At 41.1% G+C, this 19,906-nt stretch overlaps 1 protein-coding gene across 1 annotated transcript; it reads right to left on the reverse strand.

The window, feature by feature from the left end:
- Nucleotides 1-530: 530 nt before the first annotated feature.
- LOC117490187 (leucine-rich repeat and WD repeat-containing protein 1-like) lies at nt 531-19,691 on the reverse strand. Its single transcript, XM_034139802.1, has 16 exons — nt 19,634-19,691; nt 18,232-18,334; nt 17,165-17,399; nt 15,557-15,676; nt 12,999-13,145; nt 12,829-12,921; nt 11,404-11,766; nt 10,309-10,420; nt 8,819-8,919; nt 6,850-7,063; nt 6,312-6,384; nt 5,481-5,624; nt 4,511-4,617; nt 3,321-3,482; nt 2,776-2,885; nt 531-2,065 (listed from the first exon to the last, which is right to left on the reverse strand). Exons 2-16 carry the CDS (start codon nt 18,309-18,311, stop codon nt 1,904-1,906), a joined length of 2,223 nt encoding a protein of 740 aa, XP_033995693.1. The 5' UTR covers nt 18,312-18,334; nt 19,634-19,691; the 3' UTR covers nt 531-1,903.
- Between the last annotated feature and the right edge of the window lie 215 nt (nt 19,692-19,906).

Raw genomic sequence — 19,906 nt, forward strand, 5'->3', positions numbered from 1 at the left:
ATTTTTATCAAAATATTTGTACAACTTATGTGCGAGATGTTGGGTTACGTCATGATGGGTTGTCCAATGAGAGGAGAAGAGGCGGGGCTTAGCTGCAGGGCCCCATCCATGCTCTACTATACTGTACACTGCAGGTAAACAAGTGTTACACCTGTGACTTCAGAGCCTTTATTTAATTAGAAGTACTTATACCACACTGTATACATACTGAGTTACAAGTACAAGCAATGCAGGGGAAAGTACAATTAAAAAAATATACTGTATAAAAGCCAATACAGTAAGAAAGTACCCAAAATGTATTCAAAAAAAATTAGTAAAAAAAAGTGTATGAGTTTTTTGTGCAAAGAATCTTAACATCTTTTAATCGTAAATATTATTCTGAAATAGGCCACTATGGAGATTGAGTGATTGTACTTTCTGTACTTTAGGCTTTGGTTGGTCACATTTTGACCAAATATTGTCAATACCTTTTTTGTTTGTCCTTTAATCCAACAACACAAGAATGAAACCAGATTCTTTTAAATGCAGAATTGTTTTATTAAAAAAATCCATTGTACAACTTCACAACATGTGAAAATAGAAAAAGCAGTTACAGTAGAAAAACTGTAAGGTTAGGGTTAGAAACACAGTCAAGGTTAATTCACACTGTACCAAATCCTGACACATGTCTGATCATTGTTTCATTCGACTGCATGAGCTTTTATTACATTTGTGCTCCTGGACACAAATACTTCTCAGTGGCTTTTAACTTCAGTACAAATTACTTCACTAAATACACAAATCGTGACATGTAACAAATACTCAAATAAAACCAGAAACTAAATTGAAAAGATCTAAATGTAAAACGAGATGCTTAAAGCCGATAATGTAGACTTAAATAACATTGTTTTGTCTTCTTCAAATGTTAACACAATTAGTAATTAACCTGTCATTTGTGAACATGATGCACATGCTATATGCTTTCATGTTTATGTCACCATTTGTTTACTTCTAAGTCTTAAGTATGTTGCATTTGTTAAAGCAGTCTGTTCTTAAGCCTTCTATCGTTTCTGGAAAAAAATTGTAGGTACGCTTTAGCTATTGTGCAAATGACAACAGAGCCTTTAAATCTTGACTCTAATAATAACAACTCATAACTACGTCCAATAACAGAGAACGACGTGTCACACAGCAACTAGGACAATTCTCTACCCTTAGCTACTGTTCACAACAGCACCATCTTTTATGTAAATCAGTATAAAGTTCTACAGAATTGAAACTGCTCAATTTTACGTTATACTTTGTTTTAAAAAACAGGTTTTGGATTCCTTAAATCTGTCCGGCCAACAATAGCTACGACACTTTTCCCTGTGGCATCAACATAAAGGTAACTTTCCCCGAACAAATGATGGAGAGATATCTTCGACCGACAGATAGTCATGTTGTTGTGATGAAAAACAACAAATACCTCAAAAATACCAACATGGTGTCATCAGTTTTTCATCAGTTTCTCTTACAAATGAAACTCAGGATTTCCTCATGATGCCTCCTCTCTCTTCCAAACGATCACCATGTTGTTCCTTAAATCTGTCTGGCCAACAATAGCTATGACACTTTTCCCCATGGCGTCAACATAAGGGTAACTTTCCCCGAACAAATGATGGAGAATGATCTTAAGACAAACAGATAGTCAAGTTTTCGTGATGAGAAACAACCCAAACAAATACCAACATGGTGTGGTACACATCAGTTTTTCTTACAAATGAAACTCCGCATTTCCTCATGATGCCTCCTCTCTCTTCCAAACGATCACAAATGATGGAGAAGTATCTTCGACAAACAGATAGTCATGTTGTTGTGATGAGAAACAACAAATACCAACATGGTGTGGTACAGTCTGATCATTTTTTCTTACAAATGAAACTCAGCATTTCCTCAAATTCTCCGCTCTCTTCCAAACGATCACCATGTTTTTGTCGCTGAGGGCCACCAGGTACTGGAGTTCAGGATCCATCGCTACGCTGTTGATGGAGGGACCCTCCACCCCCCCGAGGCCCTTCCTCATCGGGGACGGCCAATCCAACACCTGTAATGCAAAAACATGTTTTCATAAGGAGGAAGTTCATTCATTGGCTCCCACAGGATCCATCTTGTTCTTATTTATAGACACATGCATTTTCAAGCATTTGGACTACCTACGTTGTAAATGTATTATCTTTTGAATTTACACACGGCATCTATTGCACGTCTGTCCGTTCTCAGAGAGGGATTCTCCTCTGTTTCTCCTCGAGGTTTTTTCCCCGTTAACTGTGGGGTTTCTTTGGAAGTTTTTTCCTTGCCCGATGTGAGGGTCCAAGGACAGAGGGTGTCGTATTCATATTCTGTACAAACTGTAAAGTCCACTGAGACAAATGTAACATTGGGCTATATAAATAAACATTGACTGATAGATTCCACTGTCAGAGCAGACTGGTTCTGGCACTAATGTACATTTCTCAAAGATATTGAACTGACTGTTATTTTGTATATATTGATTGTTGTGTCTTAATGTGTGCATATGTCCACATCTAATGGGAGAAACAGGGTCCCGTGATTCACTAAAGTCAGCCTGAAGCATCCTCTGTGCTCCGGTCAATCCTCTCAGTACGAACTTTAAGTCACTTTTTTAGTAAGGTAGATACATAGAGAAAAATGTGTCACACCTAACATCATATGTGTAACACGTACACTAGTATATTATATTAACTATGTTTTATTGATCACAGTTGTAGAGTTGGATTCGGAGCAGATGAATACCTGTGTGGGTTGGATGGGTTTCCCGCTCTGGAAGTTGTTCTTCTGCAGGTTGGTGATGTGGTACGTCCACAGCCGGCCTTTATCATCTCCACACACTATGTATCCTCGACCTGCAGAGAGAGAGAGCGAGAGAAGAGAGAGAAGAGAGAAGAGAGAAGAGAGAAGAGAGAAGAGAGAAGAGAGAGAAGAGAGAGAGAGAGAGAGAGAGAGAGAGAGAGAGAGAGAGAGAGAGAGAGGGAGAGGGAGAGGGAGAGAAAGAGAAAGAGAAAGAGAGAGGGAAGAGAAGAGAAGAGAGAGATGTTGACACACACACACGTAAAGCATTATAGTTTTTTACTGTATTTTTAAATGTTACTATCGTTTTCTTTAAATAATTTGCTATCTGTGTTTTTAATGTTATGTTTGCACCACAACACCAAATCAAATTCCTGTTACGTGTCAACAGGTAATAAAGCTGATGCTTGCTATGAAAAGGTACATAATGCCTTATGATGCTTGATGATGATGAAGGGTTAGGGTGAAGATGAGATGAAGAGATGACTCACCTGGACAGGTGTTCAGAGCCAGGTAAGGAACCTCAGTGCTGGTCCACTGCAGCTCCATCAGAACCACAGCACTCACACTCAGGCTCTTCTTATCGGGTCGCTGGGCCGTCGTTCTGCTCAAACTCCACAGATAGATACTGCTGTGGAGAAAGTTCTTAGAAGCTGAGGAGGAGGAGGAGGAAGAGGAGGAGGAGGAGGAGGAATGAACAGATATTTATACCATTTTAGCATTATTACTGTACAATTCCATCAAGAACCAGGTTTTAAACGATGCCTATATTGATATTATTACACTACTATATTTATTTTTGCAGTATATTGTAGTGAAATGTGGATATATTTAGTGTAACTTGTTTCAATTGTATTAAATGTTATTGTATTTGAACTCCAATTAGTTCAATTTTATTTTATTTGATCAATGTATTTATTTTTCTACCAGCAAAAACATGTTAAGAATTGGGTTTTTAATATTTAATACATGGTTGGATACACTAATGTCCATTGAGAGCTAGGGCTGTGCAATTAATCGTATTTTAATCGCAATTACGATTTTGGCCTGCCACAATTACGAAAACAACATAATCGAAAAAAACGATTATTTTGCTTTGCTTGGTTGTGACTAATTAATTTTAGTCTAATTTATTTGTATTTATCATATTTATATATGTTTAGTAGCTTGTTGAAGTGCGCTCCAAAATATTTGTTGATCTTGTTTATTGGTATTTATTATTTTGATATTATTTATTTAAATGTATCATTTATTTTATTTATTTTTGTATTGGTTTTTCAGTTGAATTATACGTTCAGGGTAATCAACAGTTAAAAAGATACTGTTCAAATTATTATTTGTATTTGTTTTAAAGTTCAATAAATGGATGTTTTCAAAGTCAATGAATAATCGTATTTAATAATAGTGATATCAATTATTGACCCAAAATAATCGTGATTATGATTTTTGCCATAATCGCACAGCCCTATTGAGAGCCTTATGAAATATGTGCTAACAAAAATGATCTATAGCGCCATCAAGTGGTAGCAATAAAGTAGGTAGTAAAGTACTGATTAGTGAGAACATTTCAAAACATTTAATATATTACTTGGACGTAGAAGTATGACGTGTATCAAATATAGTATTCAAGTCAAATTAAAATGTGGTACCAAACAACAAGTAAGTAAAGAGCGTCTCTTACCCACGATGTCGTCCGTGAGGAAGCTGAGTCCGTCCACGGTGTGATAATCGTGATCCTTGTCCTCCTTTTTATAAACAGGGAACGTGATCTCCATCTCTTTTGAGCGACTGAGAAACAACACACCATATATTACATTAAATTATGTTTTATGCATTATCTAATGAAACAAATCATTTATTGTAGCAGAAAAAGTTTGGCGCAAAAAAGGGAAATATTTTACTTTGTACAGTGTTAGTTACTAATTACTTCACAAATGATGATATTAACATAAAAGCAGTTTTGGAAGTTGATGTTCTGAGAGCATATAAAAGAAAAGGATAAACTAGGGCTGCAAAATTAATACAAAATGTATCACGGTTTGGGCTTCACACAATTAAATAACTAAGATTGACTCAAATAAGACGGTGTTTGGTCCATAATTCAATATAATTCTGCTAGGGAGGCGTGTGGCGCAGTGGGCTAGTGCGTTGGTGTTGGGATCAGGGGGGCACAGGTTCAAACCCCACTGCAGTCAGCATGTCGTTGTGTCCCTGAAGACACTTCACCCCAAATTGCTCCTGTGGGGATTGCCCACAGTATTGAGTATGTAAGTCGCTTTGGATAAAAGCATGTCACACAGTAACATGTCATGTAATGTGTATTATACTATAAATATCATTTTTTTTACAAATATGGTGCAGCCCTAGTTTTTAAATTAGCAGAAATGTAGAACAACATTAGTACGAGCATTACTCTGTTTATGTAAATGTGAAAATGCAACTAATAAAAGTGTTTTGACGCTAAAATAAAGGAATACCGATTATCATTTTGTTCCTGTTGGTGCGGTTCTACCTATATTGATGCAGCTCTAGCTCTATTTGTGTGGTTCTAGCTCTATTGGTGCGGTTCTAGCTCTATCTGTGTGGTTCTAGCTCTATTGGTGCGGTTCTGGCTCTGTCTGTGTGGTTCTAGCTCTGTATTGCAGGTGTACCTCTTGTTGGAGCTCTTGGTCTCCAGCTGTGTTTTGTAGAAGTAGAGCCCGTCCTCACAGGCCGTCAGCAGCTGGGAGGAGGGGGAGGAGGGGGGGAGGCAGAGGTGAAGGGGGGGGGAGCTGACCTCCAGCACCAGCAGCTGACTGCATGAAAACAAAGTTAAAAAAATGGCGTCAGAATACATTTAAAGAATCCACTTATTGAATATGTACATTTTAAAAAGCCCCAAATATGACATTTATTAACATGTTTGATTAGAACCAATAAACCCCAGCAAAAACTACAAGAAATAAGTCCTCCTCGTCTGTTCAAAATGTCCTCCTCATGTGTTCAAAATGTCCTCCTCGTCTGTTCAAAATGTCCTCCTCGTCTGTTCAAAATGTCCTCCTCGTCTGTTCAAAATGTCCTCCTCATGTGTTCAAAATGTCCTCCTCGTCTGTTCAAAATGTCCTCCTCATGTGTTCAAAATGTCCTCCTCATGTGTTCAAAATGTCCTCCTCGTCTGTTCAAAATGTCCTCCTCGTCTGTTCAAAATGTCCTCCTCGTCTGTTCAAAATGTCCTCCACATCTGTTCAAAATGTCCTCCTCGTCTGTTCAAAATGTCCTCCTCGTCTGTTCAAAATGTCCTCCTCATGTGTTCAAAATGTCCTCCTCGTCTGTTCAAAATGTCCTCCTCGTCTGTTCAAAATGTCCTCCTCGTCTGTTCAAAATGTCCTCCACATCTGTTCAAAATGTCCTCCTCGTCTGTTCAAAATGTCCTTAGTGCTTAGGAAAGGATTTCTTAAGATTGATTTGTAGACATATGGAGAGAAAGGAGTTTAAATACTCACATGACTTTGTAGTTGTACTGGCTGTCGAGCCCCCCGATGTCCCACATCACGATCTTGTTATCGTACGATCCCGCTGCGAGAGGAACAACAAGATGCATTCAAGAACACAAACAAAAAACTGAATTTCTACAATCACAATGTAAAGCAGTGGTTTCCAAATTGAAACAAGTGGAAAACAATTAATATGATGCGTGAATAAAGTGTATATTAAGTATATTAAGACGTGTTATTAATATAAAAAGTTACTAGTAGATATGAGTGTTAAATTAATGAAGTGTAGGAGTGTAAAAGTGGCAGAAAATGGTCGTACTAAAATAAGTAAAACCAGTTAGAAATGATACTTTTACATTACTTGTTAGACGCTTTTATCCAAAGTAAATTTACTTTTACACAAAGAACGTCCTAATTTTTCCAATATTAAAATGGTTATAAAGTAATGGGTGACTGTTAATTAATTAGTATATTGCAATTTAATGGACCGTCCCTCAAAACACACACAGAGCTTCTTCTTCTGTGGTATTAAAGGTGGTGTACTCACTGAACAGGAAGTTGCCCTGCCTGTGGTTGAAGCACAGCACGGACAGAGACTTCCTGCTGGCTCTGAACTCTCCGAACGCCACGTTGTTTCTGGGATGGATGAGTTTCACCAGACCTCTCTTCCCCCCCGCTGCCAGCACGTTGCAGGGCTGAGCCGAGGAGCGCCCCCCCCCACGGGTCATCAGCACCGTGGACCAGGCCAGAGAGAAGAACTCCTGGATATATCAAATAACAACAATCATTATAGTGAAGTCCTGCAGCCTATTTTTTTACAGTAGTTACTTTGCAAGTTAGGGTATTCACATTAAAGACTTTTTGGAAAATATATAAACGTATGATGAAAAAAAACTAGGGTTGCACAATTAATTAAATATTTATCACGATTCTGGTTTCCCACAGTTAAATAACTAAGATGGCCGCATCGTTTTGCTTTCAAATTCAGCCTCATTTACTTTAAAATCAACTTGAATTTGGCCCATCATTCAGTAAATTGCAGCAAAAATAAAACTGCAAGTTCAGTTTTATTTATTTTTTTAAATGGAGCAGCTCTACTCATTAAAGGGGACCTATCATGCAAAATGCACTTTTTGATGTATTTTATACATAAATATGTGTCCCCGGTGTGTCGGGGAACTCACGCAGCGTCAGAAAATAAAACCCTCTCTCTTTTCCTCTGTACCCAAATCTCTAAAAACGGGGAACAACGGAGCTGATCCAGATTTGCGTCCGATATGAACGCCTTTGTAACCTCGAGATTGGACTATCGCAACGCTCTGTATGTGGGTATGGACCAGGCCTCAATTAAAACACCTGCAGCTAGTCCAAAACGCAGCTGCACGTCTTCTGACTGGCCACAAAAAGCGTGACCACATCACCCCAATTCTGGCCTCACTGCAGTGGCTTCCAGTTCGGTTCAGAATTGATTTTAAAATCCTTTTATTTGTTTTTAAAGCACTAAATGGGCTGGCTCCGGCCTATATAGCTGAACTCCTCCAGCGCTACACCCCAACAAGAGCTTTAAGGTCTGCTGACCAGCTGCTGCTGGTAGTGCCTAAGACCAGGCTCAAAACCCGCGGACACACTTCTTCTCTCTGGCCTTCTAGTCAGAGCGGAGCATGACACCGGACTATACCCTGTGTTTTTGTTTTTTATATCTCTGTTGTAAATTATTGTATTTTAATGTGATTGCAGTAATGTGTTTTTATTACATGTACAGCACTTTGGCTCGACCAAAAATCGCTTTTAAATGTGCTATATAAATAAAACTTGATTTGATTTGATTTGATGACGTAATATCTGAAATGTGGACCCACGGCCCTATCAGAAACGTTGCTATCAGAAACAATGCCCGACTGTTTTGGACGTAATATGGTCGGTGTTTACATTAGCATCGCTAACACTCAGAGCTAACCTGTACTGGAGAGCATGTGTGTGAAGAAGCAGGAAATAAAAAGGAACTCACCTTGTGGTATAACCGGCAAGAGAGAAAGCCTTTGAGCTCCATACTGTTTCAGAAATAATCCTTGATAATCCATGATATGGCGTTTCATCACGGCAGTATTTAGTTTAGACAGTAGCTGCCGGGTCCCGCATGAGCTCAGACCCCTCCTTTTTAATTTTTTTTTATTTATTTAAAGCTTTATACCCCAAATCAGCACTTTTGAAACAGGAAGTGAAATAGAGGGATATGAGGCATGGCTAGAATGGGTGATCTGTTTGGTATTTTGAGCAAAACACTTCATAGACATGTTTTTTATATATTTGTATATATCTGAGACCTATGCTATTGCCTAAATATAGCATGATAGGTCCACTTTAAATCAGCAGAGATTTCATTTATCAAGTTTAATAAGAGAGAAGAACTCCTGGAGAGCGGAATAATTCAGTTTCTGCAGACATTAAGGACACACCTCAATACATCAGAGGGTCCTTTGTTCTATAATCAGATGTTCTTAGAGAGCTGCACTAACCTCTCCAGAGACTTTGTATTTCTTCATCACCATCCCGGTCTCACAGTCGATCACACAGAGAGAATCTCCTCCGCACGTCGCCACCAGACGACCTCCAGAGCCTGGACATAAAGACAGAGTGAGTTTATGATGTTTCATTTAATTTAATATGAATATTCTGCAGAAAAATGCAACATTATTAGATAAAAAGTAGCTACAGTTAAGTAGATAAGGTAGCATTAAACAGGAATAGCCCATGTGACAGCCCATTTGGAAATGTTTAACCTGTTAAGCCCCGAGCCTGTTTTTCAGAAGAAAATGACATTCCCAGAACAAATGACCATATCTTCCGTTCTAAAAGGGGTAAATTAATAATCTTTTTTCTCAAAGCAATGATAAACCTGTGAGTTGGATGTAGAAAAGTCAGAATCAATATAGACGTTTTTATTTTAAAGTAAAACATAGTTAAAAAAATGTAAATGTCCGTCCAAAAGAAAAACATTACTTATAGTGAAAACCACCCTTGAATGATGGGATAGTAGACTAAAAGCTTTAGGAATCCAAACTATAACATATAACAAGTACCCTGAATCAAGATTGATGCAAAACAAGTGAAATTTGACCTTTTTAGAGAGATTTAGCAACAAACAAACACCTTTGGGGTCATTTGGGTGGAAATGGGTGTATTTGCCGTTTCTCTGGAACCCATTGGTCGATTTTGATGATTGACATCTCTTTTGAACCGTTAGAGCCAATAGAATCGAAGGGAAAGGTCCATACACACACACACGTTACCATTGAGAAGTGAAAGCTATGCGCACGCAGTCGAAAGCTATCTTACGCTCTGAAATCTGAAAACTAGGTTTATTGCTGATGGATTATCAGAAATCATTTCAAAGTGAGAGACACATTGGATTAACCTTCAGCAGCGTTTTTATCGTTTTAATGCCATTGAAGACAACTTTTGATCAGAAAACAGCAGAAGGTAAGACATATTGCCGTGTTTCCTCCGTAATGCTACGTGTTGTGAAGTCTGAGTTATGATCGTACAGTGATGATACTAATACCTGTAGAATCTGTGGAATCTCAGCTTGCTAATCGATATCTTGTTTGTGCAGATCCGATAAGTAATATGGGTATTTTAACGTGAGTTCTGTGCTAAGTGTGTTAGCATTTTTTCGCTCAGGGCTCATTTAGACTTGTGCTTTGTTTCGGTAAAAATGGTTCGTATCGTCAGTTAGCTGAGTTTCTTCCCGTTAAGTGGGTATGACACATTCATAGGTTTTTAAATGTTAAGAAGCCCTGAGACACAGTTTCGTGAAAAGAAAACCCGCAGCTTATTATACTTGACCTGTTAAACCCGCAGCCCCCTGTACCGGGGGCTGCGGGTTTAACAGGTCAAGTATAATCAGCAGTACTTTAGTAAATGCACGTAGTTGCTTTCCCCCTCTGCTACTACCAGTACAAATGTAAAGTGTTATTTAAATCGGCCTTGTTTCTGGAGGATGTACCTGTTTCTGACTGAGGCTCAAAGGCACAGGCCCACAGCTGAGTGGAGAAATCCTCTCTGCTGTCCTGCTTACTGTGACACTGGAGAACATGGAGAGGCTTCAGAGACACCGGCTGAGGGAGAGGAGGAGAGGAAGAGGAGGAGGAAGATGGAGAGGAGGAGAGAATGAGAAGATGGACATATTGTTTTAATAACAGATAGGATTTGTCCTCAAGGAGCACCAGAGTTAACAAGTTACGAGAGAATCTTGGCAAAAAAAAGGACATTCAAAACAACCAAAGGTATGGCAGACTGTAGACTGTGTGTGTGTGTGTGTGTGTGTGTGACACACCTGTGTCTGTGTGTGTGTGTGACCTGTGTCTCTGTGTGTGTGTGTGTGTGTGTGTGTGTGTGTGTGTGTGTGTGTGACACCTGTGTCTCTGTGTGTGACCTGTGTCTCTGTGTGTGTGTGTGTGTGTGTGACCTGTGTCTCTGTGTGTGTGTGTGTGTGTGTGACCTGTGTCTCTGTGTGTGTGTCTGTGTCTGTGTGTGTGTGTGTGTGTGTGTGACACCTGTGTGTGTGTGACCTGTGTCTCTGTGTGTGTGTGTGTGTGTGACACCTGTGTCTCTGTGTGTGTGTGTGTGTGTCCTGTGTCTCTGTGTGTGTGTGTGTGTGTGTGTCTGTGTGTGTCTGACACCTGTGTGTGTGTGACCTGTGTCTCTGTGTGTGTGTGACCTGTGTCTCCGTGTGTGTGTGTGTGTGTTACCTGTGTGTTCCTGCAGCTCTAGGTGTGTGTGTGTGTTACCTGTGTGTGTGTGTGTGTGTGTGTGTGTGTGACACCTGTGTCTCTGTGTGTGTGTGTGTGACCTGTGTCTCTGTGTGTGTGTGTGTGTGTCCTGTGTCTCTGTGTGTGTCTGTGTGTGTGTGTGTGTGTGTGTGACACCTGTGTGTGTGTGACCTGTGTCTCTGTGTGTGTGTGACCTGTGTCTCTGTGTGTGTGTGTGTGTGTGTGTGTGTGTGTGTGTGTGACACCTGTGTCTGTGTGTGTGTGTGTGTGTGTGAACTGTGTCTCTGTGTGTGTGTGTGTGTGTGTGTGTGTGTGTGTGTGTGTGTTACCTGTGTGTTTCCGCAGCTCTTAAATGATGACATCACATCTTCTTTCTGCAGCTCCTCTTTTTTCTTCTTCTGTTTAATCACCTCCACTTCCTCCTCTCTGATTGGCTGAACTTTGGCTCCTCTGCTGGGGGTCGTTGCTCCTCTGACGGGGGTGAGATTTGGGGGAGGCTGGTTCTTCTTTCGGGGGCTCATCCTCACTGAGATGCTACTCTCCGTTAGCATCTGTACTTTACGGTTGGCTTTACGAGGACTGCTTTCAGCCGGGGATTCTGGGAGATCTGAGTGTCGTAGTTTCTTACGAGGCGTCAGACTGATCCTCTCAGAGGGAAGCTGTTTCCTCTTGGTGGAGGTCACTGGGACAACCTGAGGAAAGGAAATACACAAAGTTTAAAACAACTCCACAAATTATTCTTTACAAAACATCTTATGGCGCATTTCCACCATGGCGCGGAGCGCGGTTTAAGCGTGCCGTGTCGGGCCCGTTTTTGGTTGCGTTTCCACTAGGCCTAGTTGCGGCCCGGGGCTACTTTTTCACCTTTTTTCTGGCCCGACAAAATCGTGGTTCTATCGGGGCCAACAAACAGGGCTGAGTCGGGCTGAGTTTGCTAAACTAGAGAGAGAATCGCTGCAACAAGACATATTTGACGGTGATTTAATTGTAATACACGTTTCAAAATGATGCCGAAGTAACAACATACTGATACCGGTTAGTAAAAACCATGAATTAATGCTTTGACAAGTCTGCAGACAGACGGCAGGCGAAAAACCTTTTAAAATGCGTGTGTTCTAAATGGAGATCGGCTAAGCTAACGCAGTATATGCTCCGACCGTCCACACTCACAACAAGGGCCTACAGACATAAATAAACCAGCGACTGTATTCACCATGACACAGGCAGTCTGTGGTGTGTACTTGTTTAACTTGTGTCTAGTTTCTGAACATATATGAGGAGCTGTGAGCTCTGAGTGCTAACAGCTAACGGCTGTGTTGTTTTTCTGGGGTGCTCATTGAAGATGACGTCACGGCGCCGCCTACACTGCGTTACTATAGATACTACCCCAGTTCCTAAACTGTAATGGAAGCGCAGCATGAAGTGAGCCGGCCCTAACAAGGCCTAACAAAACCGTACTAAGTCGAGCGAGGCCTGCGGTGGAAATCATCTCTTTTGACAGCAACGTGTTTTAAGAGGGCTGCTGTGCCTCCTGTCATCATTAACTGACGTCTCTTTAAAATGACCGCTCAGAGGAGAGGATTTCTCATTTCTCTAACCGCCTGCTGCTTCCCCTCCTCTCTCCTCCTCGACTCCTATCCTCGTGTCTTAGTCCCGCCCACAGGAGATGCGAGCGGAGGAGGGAGTCGAGGAGGGGAATTAGAGAAAAGAGAAAGGGCCCGGGAGGATCACTGGAGGGCGTGTTGAACGCTTACTTGAGTCTCTTTGGGTTCAGGAGAATCTTGAATCTCCGGTTCTTTCTTTGGTTCAGTCAGAGAGATCAGATACTCCTTCGCCATGATCTCCACCTGAAGACACAACGTTAATAAAAAAAAAGCCCAAAGACAGAACACACGGTACCATGTCTCCACCCTCCAGATCTTACCCTCCACTTGGTGAAGTCGCTGACGGAGCTGGGTCCGAATCGAACTTGCTGACTGGCTGCGATCACAAAGTCTTTCCTCAGAGCCGACAGTTTCTCCGCCGTGACGGGGTCCGGGAGACTAAAGTGCTTCTCCCAAACTGCAATGATCTGGAATAAATCAAGAGCAGAGACGCTTTTAGAGACTTAGAAAGTATAACACTGGTTTACAGACAGAGCCGTCGTTACATCCTATAGGCAAGGCAAGTTTATTTATACAACATCTTTCAACACAAGGCAAATCAAAGGGCTTTACAGAAAATGCATCATTGGGTTTGTTTCAGCATTATCATCTCACTTTCAGCTGCTCTTGTTATTGATGATCTATTATGGCGCAGTTCCACTGCAGCGCGGAGCTCGCTTTAAGCGTGCCGTGTCGTGCCGTCCCCTTTTTTGGTTGTGCTTCCACTAGGCCAATTACCGGCGCGGCACGGCGCGGGGCCACTTTTTCACCTCTTTTCTGGCCCTAGAAAATTGTGGTTCTATCGGGGCCAACAAACAGGGCTGAGTCGGGCTGAGTATGCTAAACTAGAGAGAGGAGCGCTGGCAAGAGGGCTAGAACTACAACAAGATGGACATATTTGACCGTGATTTAATTGTAATACACGTTTCAAAATGATGCCGAAGTAACAACATACTGATACCGGTTAGTAAAAACCATGAATTAATGCTTTGTCAAGTCTGCAGACAGACGGCAGGCGAAAAACCTTTTAAAATGCGTGTTTTTCTAGATGGAGATTGGCTAAGCTAACGCAGTATATGCCCCGACCGTCCACACTCACAACAACGGCCTATACAGACATAAATAAAGCAGCGACTGTATTCACCATGACACAGGCAGTCTGTGGTTTGTACTTGTTTAACTTTGTCGAGTTTCTGAACAGATATAAGGAGCTGTGAGCTCTGAGTGCTAACAGCTAACGGCTGTGTTGTTTTTCTGGATTTCTCATTGAAGATGACGTCACGGCGCCGCCTACACTGCGTTACTATAGTAACTACCCCAGTTCCTAAACTGTAATGGAAGCGCAGCATGAAGTGAGTCGGCCCTGTTAAGGCCCAACGCGGCCAAGCCGTACCGAGCCGTACCGAGTGTGGCCGAGGCCGACCGTGTAGTGGAAATGCGCCATTAGACACTACAGTCTATCACATTGTAATGATTGTATGTATTACTTCATGAATTTGACTTAACAGACTGTACGTGGTTTGTCATGCTTTGCTTTCTGTTATTTTGTTCATGTATGTCTGTAAGATGTTGCTTTTGTCGGGGGTTTATCCTAATAAATACATTTATATATAAAAAGGCATTTAAAAACAGTCATTAAAAAGTGTGTGTGAGTGTGAGTGACCTGTGTGTGTGTCATGTGTGTGTGTGTTACCTGTGTGTTCCTGCAGCTATAGGTGTGTGTGTGTGTGTGTGGTGTGTGTTACCTGTGTGTGTGTGTGCTAAAGATAATAAAATAAACATTACAAAAAAAACATGAATAAAAGTTACAGTGCCGTGTAAGATATGAATAGATCAATTAAAAGCAGCGGCAAAAATAAGAGGAAGTATTGAGGATAAATATGTTGGACAACAACACGCCATGTTGGATTCACCAACTAACAACCAAAAAACTGGTTGTTAGTGTTTCCTGTTTTGCACACCTCTCCTCTCTCAGGTGTATTTTGAGTGACAGTCTGGGGGTCTCAGGTTGAAAACTGGAGATCATGCCCCACCCCCCCTCCCGGCCTCTCGCTGCGTGCTGATTGGTTCTGTTGGATGACATAATCACTGGGCGCCTGCAGGATCTCTGTACAAACTCGCTGTGATGTCACATCCTGTTTGTGATGTCACTTCCTGTCTCAGCAGCTGCTGGGACCATCATGCAGCACTAGAGCATGCTGGGAGCTGAGGCCGGCAGAGGGGATTGTGGGAAATCAGACCTTTTACTTATCATCACTGACCCCCGTCTGATCGTCATTGTTTGTTTGTTTGTTTATTTATTTATTTAAAGGACAGTGCACATTAATCCACATTGCACTGTTGCATTGTGGGAAACATGTGGGAGTACGCATTAAGAAATGACGACTCACGACAAACGAGTCAGACTGAAGTCATGTGACCGACTGCTCAGGTGTGTGTGTGTGTGTGTGAGCGCTCACTTCTTGGCCTTGTAGACGTAGGCGCTTCCCGACAATGTAAACGTTGTTTAGCTAAAATAATCAATTCTATATTTTCTGTTTCTCAATGTGAGGCTAAATCAGAAGTTCTTTATTGATCCCAATCACTGCTTCATGATGGCCTTCACAGAAGATCTTCTCTGAACACCTTGAAGGCCCTGACGGTTCACCACTGGTATATACATATTTTTATATATTTTTGTATTCTGGATTGTGGGAAACGTGTAAGATATGAATAGATCAATTAAAAAAAATTACGCGACAAACAGAGACACAGTTAGAGACGTTGAGTAGAAAGTATAACAATGGTTTACAGACAGAATACTCTTTCAATCCCATAATAAGAGGAAGTATAGTGGTACCCGTGTCTGGAGGTTCGCACTGTAGACGAAGCGCAGGTGGTTAGCGGAGGACGTGACGTCTTTCCCGTTATACATCCTGAGTTTGGGAAGCAACACCATCAGCTTGTGGTTATCACTCACCTGGGGAGGAAAGATAACACTCAATCAAACACAAGAAAGGTAAAAGGACTGTACTTATATATCTCTCTATCAGGTCTGTTTGACCCCTCAGAGCTCTTTACATACGAGTCATTCACAGCTCATTAGACAGACAGACACACAGAGACACACACACATACACCCACACACAGACATACACAGACAGACACACATACACACACACACAGACAGACAGACACACAGAGACACACACACAGAGACACACACACAGACAGACACACATACAGACAGACACACACACAGAACACACACACTATTTGCTACCTCAGAAATCCAAGTAGAAACCAGAAGCTATTTTACTAAAACCCAGTATCTCATGAAAACTTTTCTATAAGAAGACATTCAGGTTCTCATTTATATATTTGAACATGGGCGTCCTTTCAAAATAAAATATGAACTGATTAAAAATGTTGTATATCACTTTTCGGATCACGCCAAAAAAACACACATTTAGAAAACGTGTCTCAAAATAAATCTGGTAGTTTGTTTAAAAAAAAATGTTAAAAACGAATATTTGTCCCTTTTTGGCATTATGGCAACACCAAAAATAACCAAAAGATTAAACAAATTATTCTCAAAACTGGTTGTTAGTGTTTCCTGTTTTGCACACCTCTCCTCTCTCAGGTGTATTTTGAGTGACAGTCTGGGGGTCTCAGGTTGAAAACTGGAGATCATGCCCCACCCCCCCTCCCGGCCTCTCGCTGCGTGCTGATTGGTTCTGTTGGATGACATAATCACTGGGCGCCTGCAGGATCTCTGTACAGACTCGCTGTGATGTCACATCCTGTTTGTGATGTCACTTCCTGTCTCAGCAGCTGCTGGGACCATCATGCAGCACTAGAGCATGCTGGGAGCTGAGGCCGGCAGAGGGGATTGTGGGAAATCAGACCTTTTACTTATCATCACTGACCCCCGTCTGATCGTCATTGCACTGTTGCATTGTGGGAAACGTAGGCATGGAGAGTACGCGTTAAGAAATGACGACTCACGACAAACGAGTCAGACTGAAGTCATGTGACCGACTGCTCAGGTGTGTGTGTGTGTGTGAGCGCTCACTTCTTGGCCTTGTAGACGTAGGCGCAGCGCTTCCCGACAATGTAAACGTTTAGCTAAAATAATCAATTCTATATTTTCTGTTTCTCAATGTAAGGCTAAATCAGAAGTTCTTTATTGATCCCGATCACTGCTTCATGATGGCCTTCACAGAAGATCTTCTCTGAATACCTTGAAGGCCCTGACGGTTCACCACTGGTTTATACATATTTTTGTATTCTGGATTGTGGGAAACGGTATTTCGATCTCTCTGTCTGTACACACAAACTGAAAGATTGACAATAAAGTTGACTTAGACTTGTCTTTTCATGCTGCTGCAACGCAAACATTTCCCAAATTGGGATCAATAAAGTGCTTCTTATCTTATCAAACACAGAGATATCCTCCTGCACTCACGGTGATGTAGAGGTTGTCCTCCAGCTTCAGCTCCTCCAGGCCGCTCAGAGCCTCCAGAGACGTCACGTCCTCCATCTGGTTGTCGCTCAGATCCAGGTGTCTGAGCGCAGGAAGCTCCAGGCGGCGGGGAAACTCCTCCAGTCGGTTCCCAGAGAGATCCCAGCGCTCCAGGGAAGAAAGACGGGAGAGAAGAGGCACCGGGAGATCCTCCAGTTTCAGAGTCAGCTTAGAGAGGCTGGGGAGAAGAAAGTCAGTCAGAAACCAAACTTTGTTTAATTATAATTAACAATAATAATAATACATTTAATTTTATAGCGCTTTTTAACAAGGTCTTTAATAAGTCTTAAAAAGGTCTTAACAAGGTCCTAAAAGGGTACTAAAAAGTTAATAAAATGGTCTTAACATACATTTAATTTTATTGCGCTTTTCCTGGTGCTCAAAGACACTTTACATCAAATCAGAAATAGTACAAAGAAAACAAAAATCAGAAACAGTAGTCCTAATCCAAGTGTGAGTAAAACAGTGATGTTGCGTGAGTGAATAAGTGAGTTAATTAGCCCTTATTAAACAAGGACCATGCATCAAACAAGACATTATTCTTTAAGAAAAAGGGGACGATTTTGCATTAAAAAATAGCTTTTTTCTACAGTTCTTGGGCATGTATAACCACAAAGCAATCAGCATACACTAGAAAACTTAACATATCAAATATAAATATACAAATACCAGCACATTTCAACTTTGAAATAACATCCCTTTTGTTTGTTGGAAACATGTTTTGCTCCTTGGGAAAGAGAGTTTAGGTCTTCAGTGCAATGACGATTCTGTGTAGCCAAACTAACTTTACAATATGGGTCAAACGTGGGGTTCCTCTACCGTATAAGTAAACAAAAAAACACAAATGTATTGTGTACTTTGTACTTTATTCATGTGTGACAGAAATGTTTGCAAAGCTAAAACAAAGGTAGAGAAATGTACGATTAAATACATTATGTTTTCTATTCTAGTGCATCTTATAGGTAGAGTAACGGTGCAAATGTAACGACATGTCAACAAAACAAACTTACTTCAGGGCCTTGATCTTCTCCAGTTTGGTGGCTTTTGGAGAGCCTTTCTCCAGCAGGAGCTTCTCTGTTATCTTCTCCATGATTATCTGAAGAGTTAAAAACCCTGGAGAGAGAAACAACTGTTGAGAATAGTTTCGGTGTTGAGTCCTCCCGTGGGACTGAGGTCTGTTTCTCCTCTGTTATCACTGATGGTGCGTTCAGGTGCTTTATAAACAGCAGGGGGTACCGACCACACCCTGAGTACTCACACGTGAAAACAAAGGAGTGAACGAGCAGAAACCTAAAGGTCTTTCTCTCATGGGGTCTGAGTGGTGGGCGAGGTACTCAGGTCTTTTATAAAGCTAAATACAAAATATTACTCCATTTGACTAGCTGTATGCTACTAAAGATAAAGGTAAATTATTTATTTTACTCCACTACATTCATGTAAAAGATTTGGGTCATTTCAGAAGAATTTTCCTTCATGAGGTGATTAATTTCGCCGGTTCAAGTCCCCGACCAGACCTAAAATATGGAGTGTGGACTGCTACTTGGAGAGGTCCCAGTTCACCTCCTGCCCTGCCCCCCTTGAGCAAGGCACCGGACACCCCCCTTCCCCCCTCACTCCCCGGGCGCTGTACAATAGCTGCCCACTGCTCCTAGTGCTAGACTCCTGGTACTAGGATGGGTTAAAAGCAGAGAACACATTTCACTGTGTGTGCTGTGTGCTCTGCATGTGAGACCATTAAAGAGGGTTTCATCCCTCCCTATTCTATTCTTCTATTCTAATTTGTGCATCAGAACTTTTCCTGTAAAATCTTAAGGAAGAGGATTAGGGCCACATGACAAACAATTGTGGGATGGAGATAACAAAAGTTTGGACTCTAATCTCAGCATTCTGACTTCAATCTCAGAAACATATATATAACAAAAGCCTTTTCTGGAAACAAATATATGTGTCTACTCTTAGTCACAGGCCCTGATCCTCTTCTGTGTAAATCTGATAATGACATAACTATTTATAATAATAAATCACGTATGAAGGACATCTTTCTTCACAACCAGTACTGAAGTATAAACTTGATCGCAATACTTCTACTAGAAACAAGAGTATTTTGACATTCATATCTACTTTTCCTAAAGTAAAGGGTCCAAATACTTCTGCTAACACTGCTGTTGTTGTTTATTGTATAAAAAGAGCCTAAGGTTACACCATGGCACAGTTTTGAGGATTAATAGAATCGACAACAACACGCCATGTTGGATTCACTGACTCACATGTATTTGTATTTCTACATTACAACGTAAAAACAGTCAATAAACAACTTCATATTGAGTTAAAGAGCAGATTCAGAACATTAAACGTCCATAGGAACACTTTAAGTTAGTGTCTTTTCCAATATTTGCAGATAAATGTACTTACCGGTGCTTCTTCTGTAACTTTAGTAATGAAATCAGTATCCTGGAAACCGAGCTTTCGCGGGGAAAGTCTACGTACTTCCGGTGGGCGTGGGTTACGGTGTAATAACAAAGGGCTTTTTCACCCTGAGCTTAGCCTGACAGGCACTGTGTAATTCCCACAGGCCATACATTTTACTATCACAGTGGTCAAAGGTGACCAAGTGGATTTATTTAGTAGTGATTTTAAGATACTTGTTCTTTGCTTGACTATTTCAATGTTGTACTACTTTATACT

Source organism: Trematomus bernacchii, unplaced genomic scaffold (genome assembly GCF_902827165.1).
Source record: "Trematomus bernacchii unplaced genomic scaffold, fTreBer1.1, whole genome shotgun sequence".
Classification (NCBI taxonomy): domain Eukaryota; kingdom Metazoa; phylum Chordata; class Actinopteri; order Perciformes; family Nototheniidae; genus Trematomus; species Trematomus bernacchii.